Here is a 6,347-nt window from a genome sequence, read left to right as displayed (position 1 = left end):
CGGCTCACGCCGGCCCGCGCGCCCAGCTTCTCCTCCACCTCGGCCGCCGCCGTCAGCTCGAAGCCCGTGGGCACCGTGGCGCCGATCACCACAGCCGCGCCCGCCGCCTCCGCCATGGCCGCGCTCACACACCGCGAGCGCCCGCGCGCGGGACGGCGCGCGGGAGGGACCGCCACGTCGCCACGGCAACCGCGCCGCGATTGGCCAAGCCTGCCGGAAGCGCCCCGAAAGGGCGGGAGAGGGCGGGGCGGGGCAAAGCTGCTGCGTTGCCACGGCAACCGCGCTGGGATTGGGCGCGCCCGCAGCGGAAGTGTGATGGAGGGAGGGAGGAAGTGACGCTACCGAAGGCGGGTGTGGCGGTGCCGCCATGGAGCTGAGCGAGATGCTCTACAACAAGTCCGAGTACATCGAGACGGTGCGGGCGGGGCGAGGGGGGCCGGGACCGGGACCGGGACCGGGACCGGGCCCGGGCGGAGTGAGGGGACACCGGGAGCGGGGCACCGGCGGAGTGAGGGGACACCGGGAGCGGGGCACCGGCGGGAGCGGGCCGAGGGGGAACCGGGCCCGGGAAACCGGGTGATGCGGGACGAGGTGCGGGCGGGAGCCGGGCCGTGTGGCGAGGAGAGGCCCGGAGCCGCGCTGGGCTGGGCGGTCGCGGTGCCGGCTCCGCGGTGATCCTGTCCCGCAGGCGTCCGGCAACAAGGTGAGCCGGCAGTCCGTGCTGTGCGGCAGCCAGAACATCGTGCTCAACGGCAAGGTGKGTGCGGGCGGGCACGGGCACGGCGCGCCGCCCCCGCCGCCCTCGCCAACCGCCCCCGTGCCCCTGCAGACCATCGTCATGAACGACTGCATCATCCGCGGCGACCTGGCCAACGTGCGCGTGGGCCGGCACTGCGTGGTCAAGAGCCGCAGCGTCATCAGGCCGCCCTTCAAGAAGTTCAGCAAAGGGTGAGCGGCCTGCAGAGGGGCTCCCCGTGGAGGGAGACGGGGTCCAAACCCGGGCGCTTAGAAGTGCCGCGTTGGGGAAGCTCTGTTCAGAGCTCCGTGTTTTCCTTCTGCGGTGGTTTGGCATAATTGCATCCCTCTAAACCATCTTCTCCTCAAAATTTTCAGCTTTGCTTTGAGGGTTTCTGTGCCTTTCAAGCTGTAATATGAGAATACTGTTGTTTATTAAAATAGCAAAGTGCAGAACACATCTCACTTATTCTTCATTCCATTGCAGTCTTTAGATCTCGGTGTGTTTTACTGATATGACACATTCCTGTTGTGTCTTTGAGTCATCCTTTAAAAATACCTGAGAAAAGACTGGCTGCTGTTGGAATCTTCCTTAGCATGAAGCTTGCCCCTTAATGTAATTAGAAATGGGAGACTTTACAGTGTGATTTTAGGCCTAACAGCACTGTGGGTTAATCTGTTTGTTGTGGCCCCTGAGCGAACCCCTCTCTGCCGTCCCAGGGTCGCCTTCTTTCCTCTCCACATTGGCGATCACGTCTTCATAGAAGAGGACTGTGTTGTCAACGCAGCCCAGATCGGCTCCTACGTCCACATAGGCAAGAACTGCGTCATTGTGAGTGCTCCTGTTGGGTCTTTTCCGCTTTGGACAGCAGTGGAAAGGTCCCCGTGCCCGCCGTTTGTAGCAGGGCTGCTCTTCCCTCTTCCTTCCCCACAGAAAGTGGTGCCTGCATCTCTGTTGTTCTGAGGGTGCCAGGTACGGCTGACCACTGCTTGCAAACCCCATTCCCACAACTGTCTTTATGGCAGCTGGGGCCTAACTGGGACCCTCTAGCACTGGCCTGCAGGAAACAGGCAATTGCACTGAGACTTATTGGTTAGTACGGTCTATGTGCTCAAGCTATGTGCTCCTTCTTGCTTAGGAGGAAAAAATCAGCCTCTTAAATGCTGTTGTGAACAGCATTCAGTCAGGGTAAAGGTATATCCCAATATATGGGAATATATCCCTTATTATGAGAGTGAGTTTCGAGGAGATGAATTTGTTCAACTTCACAACTTGTTCAACTAACAACAGCTGAACAACTAAACTTGTTCGACTGTTATGGGAACAATAAAAAGAACTGTGTGTGTGAGCTTCCCCTGGTCTCTGTTCAGGGTCGTAGGTGTGTTCTGAAAGACTGCTGCAAAATCTTGGACAATACAGTATTGCCTCCTGAAACGGTCGTCCCGCCTTTCACAGTGTTCTCGGGCTGCCCAGGTAAGAACCCTCTAATTTTTCTTCTCCATAGTCAGTGCTGGATATTCTTATTTAAAAAACAAGTTGCTGTGACAAGGGCTTCTGTTTGCGTGGGGCCTAGAAATGAAGGCATGGGACACTTGGTGAAAGGAAAAGTAACACTGCTAGCTTGCGAAAGTCGCTGCTTTGAGAGGTGTCAGGAAGATGGTGCATGTTTACTCATAGCAACGTGGCTGGGATGGCAGTAGAAGAGCTGCTCTGTTAGTATGTACTTACAATTCACTCTTCAAATGGAGTAACTGCTTTGAATGTTGATTATGAATTCATTTTGCTTCCTGCATGAAGAATGCTGATGKTGCTGCTGTTGTTCCTCTTCCAGGACTCTTCTCCGGGGAACTCCCGGAATGCACCCAGGAGCTCATGATCGACGTTACAAAAAGCTACTACCAGAAGTTCCTGCCGCTCACTCAGGTCTAGTAGCCTCTTTACGGTGTTTGGGAGCAGCGAGGACACGTGGGGTGCGTGGGGAGGGCAGCGCTGGGCAGGGCAGGGGCTGCCCCTCTTCCTGAGCGCTCCTGCCACGTCCTCGCCGTTGGCGGCCAGCRTCCCGCGGGCGCCGCTGTGTCGTGTTGTGCGTGCCGTGCCCATCCAAATGTACTTCATTGCGTGTCGTCTGAACGTCCCTTCAGCGCCGCGGAGCTGCGGAAGCTGCTGCGCTCCCTGTAGCACCAGAGCGGTCGGAGCTGAGCAGCTCTGCCCCGCAAGCCCGTCTGCCACATCGCTTCTGTTCCTGAGCCAGAGCCAGGGGGTCAGTTCTTCTGGAAGCAACATTCATCCCTGAACAGAAGTGCCATGTGGCCGACGCGCTTGCTTTGGGTCTTAATTGCTGTGGTTCATTAGAGCCAATGCTTTACTTCTGAAAAACGTGCCTGTCTATGGGGTTGTGCTGAGGTAGAGGCCTCTTCCTCTTGTTCCCTGCAGTCCAGGATTATCTCCCATAGAGCCAGGGTCTTTTATCACCCTGTGGTTGGTTTTAGGTGTTAAGCTGTCAGCCAGAAGTGCTGTCCTATTCCAGCTTGCTTGATAGGACGCTTAGCTCCTGAAGCAGCCCGGGCGAGCGCTCCTGCCCATTGGCAGGGTTGGCATTCTGATGTCTGGTGCGTGGTCTGGCTTCCTGAACATCACAGACCCCGAAGAGCCAAAGGGCTTTGAAAGAGGGTTCCTGTCTCATACCTAAAATTCAGTGTAGCAGAAGGTGGGGAATTAAAAGCAGAAAAACTGAGGTGGGTGGGAAAATGCTGCAATTGTCCCCATTTGTTGTACACTGCTTGTATTTTCAGAAAGCTCTTCAGTGCTTTTTGCATCCTAAAACTTAAGCTGGAGRTTCAGACTTCTTGGAAAGAGGGAATGTTTCATTTTGCACCACCAGGATGGACATGGCTAACGCTTTATGTACTCCACTTGGTACCAGACAACTGACCAACAATTAATCTGCCCAGTTTCTGTTGCATTAGAGCATCAGCCCTCTGTGGCTGTTGGAAGGAGGGCTCCTGCGCGTTGCGACGCCCGGCTGGGCAGAGCGCGCGTTAGGGAGGTAGCGGGTGTGCGAGAGGCCGGCAGCCCTGCCGCGCTCACGCTCTTCTGTGTAGTGCAGAGTACTGAGATGCATTAATTAGCAAACAGCTTCAAAACACTAGTGTGTGTAGTAACCACTGTTAATCACATGTAAAGCCGCTGTCTGGTTTGTATTTTTACTGTACCTAAATTAAAAGCCTCTTAAGTTATTCAAGTGACTCAGGATCGTGACTCTTGAAATCAAACTGTCCGCAGTGGAGTGAGGTTCCTGGCTCTCCGGTGCCCGTGTGCCACAGTCTGGTTCTGTGAGGGCAGGTACTGCCCGTGCATTGAACAGTGTGAAAGAGCTGCTACGTTTCTGCTTGAGCTGTGACTTTCACCAACAAATGGAGCRATTCCAGCATGGCTGTCTTGCAGGGGCTCTGAAAGAGAGAGATTTATATCTTTAACTTCTCTTCTTGATGGAAGTGAGAATCCTAGGAAGTCGCTAAGTGTTGCTGACATTAGTACCACAGGCAGCCTCCTAATTCATTTAAACTCCTCATGTGATTAGTGCCTCCTCTCCAAAACGAGACTGGCCCTTTGCATGGGAGGCCGCCCCGGCCACCCGACCTCCCGCTCTCTGTGGTTCCCGCAAGGCTCTGTGTGTGTCGGGTGCTGAGGTGTCCGCACGGCCTCCTTAGTGCTGCTCTGCGCTGTCCACGCGCCCTCAGCGCCTCCGGGAGCGCAGGGAGCCTTTGGCAGGAGGGGCCTGTTTGTGTTGTCATGCTGTCACCTCATAGTTTCAACACCACGTCTGCATTTCACCGCGGTCRCTTGATGGTCTTGATGAGGCAGCGTGAGGCTGGCGCCGGGGGCCGCGGAGCTGAGGGCTGGCACTGGAGCACGGAACGGGGCAGAGCAGTGGGGAAGGTTTCAGGAAGGCCGTGCTGGAACTGCACCYGTCTCGTGCTCGGGGATACGTAACTGCATGGACCTCGCGCTTCTCAGCCTTGTCTTCCTTCTAGCAGCTCACTGAATCCTCTCTTGTTGTCTCTGTCAAGGTGGCCTCTGCCAGGGTCTAAAAGGCAGTCACCAGAGAAGATCTCAAATCCTCAGCACTGTTAACATTCCCTAGTTTGCCCTCCTGCCCTCTGGAGCTCCTCTCTGACCTGGCTCATCTCTACAGCTCTGCCCGCTCTCGGCCGCGATGGAGTGTCCGCAGGTCGCAGTGCGTTTCTACAGCCGCGGGAGCTGTAGCTTTGATTGAGTTAGCGCTGTGCGCTGAAGGGGACTCCAGGAGGGGCCTCTGCTGCGCGGCGCGGGGAGCTGGAGGTGCGCGGGGAGCAGGATGCTCCAAGCAAGGGGGCGGGAAACGGGAGCTCCTTCTTTCAAGACTTGTAGCAAGCTGTGATCACTTCCAACAGTAAATCACCGTGTTGCTTCATCGATGCTATACGCCCCTCGCTGCGTTGCTTCATCGCCGTACACCCCTCACGTGGCTCTGCCCCGGGCTGGAGGTGCTCGCTGTCGTGCTGCTTGCTGGCATGCAGGGCAGGGAGACAAAACGGGCACAAAACGCTGGGGCTTGAGCCCTGCACTGGCTCCACTGTGTCCCGCTGGCGGGCACGGGCATCGGGAGCGGCCGTCCTGGCCGCGGGAGAGGCGGCCGCGCGACGCACGCGGAGTGCCTGGACGTGCCTGGACGGTGYCCCCGGCAGCCGCTGCCCACGGCAGCTCTGCCCCGGCCCCTGCCGGCTCCCTGGCTGCCCTCCTCCTACCCAGGGACCGTCCCATCCGCTGACCGCGGCACGGAAGGTGAAAAAGTCATTAACGGGGCCAGGCCAGGAGTAAAATGTCACCCCCRGGTGACACAAGAGAAGCTGAAAATGACAGCAGGAATATCTGGGGTACGAATTAAAAACCAGCAACAYGACCAGGTAGATTTACGTAAACAAGCAAATTCTTACCTTACAGGAGCCACAAAATTATACAGGTAGCTAAACTGTGTAGTTGTCATTTCTCTTTCCCAGAAAAAATGCACCAAGTCCAAACTGTAACATGGATTTCCCCTCACATGGCGACTCAACCGCCTCTGCTGGCAGGACGTGATCGAAGAGCTGCTCGCGGGCCGCGGGAGTGGCGAAAGGGAGCTGAGCTGGAGCGCGCGGGCGATTCCCCTCAGAGCAGCCCCTCAGGGGCACTTAGCCGCTCGTGCCCCGCCGTGGGGCGGCCCGCGGACAGGCCCGTTCCTCTGTCTGCGCCCCTGCGTTCTCCTGACTTCCCAGCCTCACGGATCACGGTGTCCATCAGCATTCCTCGAGGAACGCTGAGCGTGGCCCGGGGCGGCCTGGCCTCGTGGTCCGTCCCGGCCCCGCCGGGTCGCTGACACGCTGTGTCCGTGTGCCCGTGTCACCCAGCCCTGCTGCCGCGCGGGCGGCCCGGCCGCTGGGGCCGCTCAGGGCAGCGTTAAAGCGCTGCGGGGAATAAAGCGAGCACCGGGTTCGTGCCGGGCCGGGCCGGGCCGGGCCGGGCCGGGCCGGGCCGCGGGGGCGCGGGCGGGGGCAGCGCCCCTCCCGGCCGGCAGGCGGCGCGCGCGGCCCCG

At 58.3% G+C, this 6,347-nt stretch overlaps 2 protein-coding genes across 3 annotated transcripts in view; one reads left to right on the top strand and one right to left on the bottom strand.

Annotated features, from left to right (window-relative positions):
* PALB2 (partner and localizer of BRCA2) overlaps positions 1–116 on the bottom strand; it is an 11,394-nt gene extending 11,278 nt beyond the window's left edge. Inside the window, exon 1 of the mRNA XM_026053886.1 lies at positions 9–116. Coding sequence (XP_025909671.1) covers positions 9–116 — 108 coding nt within the window. The remainder of the gene's footprint in view (positions 1–8) is intronic.
* Positions 117–361: 245 nt separating this feature from the next.
* Positions 362–5,044, top strand: DCTN5 (dynactin subunit 5). Of its 2 annotated transcripts, none has more exons than XM_026054177.1 (7): positions 362–415; positions 689–757; positions 830–948; positions 1,456–1,567; positions 2,107–2,209; positions 2,568–2,659; positions 4,807–5,044. In XM_026054177.1, the coding sequence occupies exons 1-7, from the start codon at positions 368–370 to the stop codon at positions 4,825–4,827; spliced, it is 564 nt and encodes a 187-aa protein (XP_025909962.1). In that variant the 5' UTR covers positions 362–367; the 3' UTR covers positions 4,828–5,044. The 2 variants fall into 2 exon arrangements, with proteins under 2 accessions (XP_025909962.1, XP_025909961.1); XM_026054176.1 differs by lacking the exon at positions 4,807–5,044 and adding an exon at positions 3,529–3,938.
* Positions 5,045–6,347: the final 1,303 nt, after the last annotated feature.

Source organism: Nothoprocta perdicaria, unplaced genomic scaffold (assembly GCF_003342845.1).
Source record: "Nothoprocta perdicaria isolate Ctin4 unplaced genomic scaffold, notPer1 scaffold_12, whole genome shotgun sequence".
NCBI lineage: Eukaryota > Metazoa > Chordata > Aves > Tinamiformes > Tinamidae > Nothoprocta > Nothoprocta perdicaria.
The sequence above is the reverse complement of the archived record's forward strand: the minus strand, read 5'-3'. Positions and strand labels throughout refer to the sequence as shown.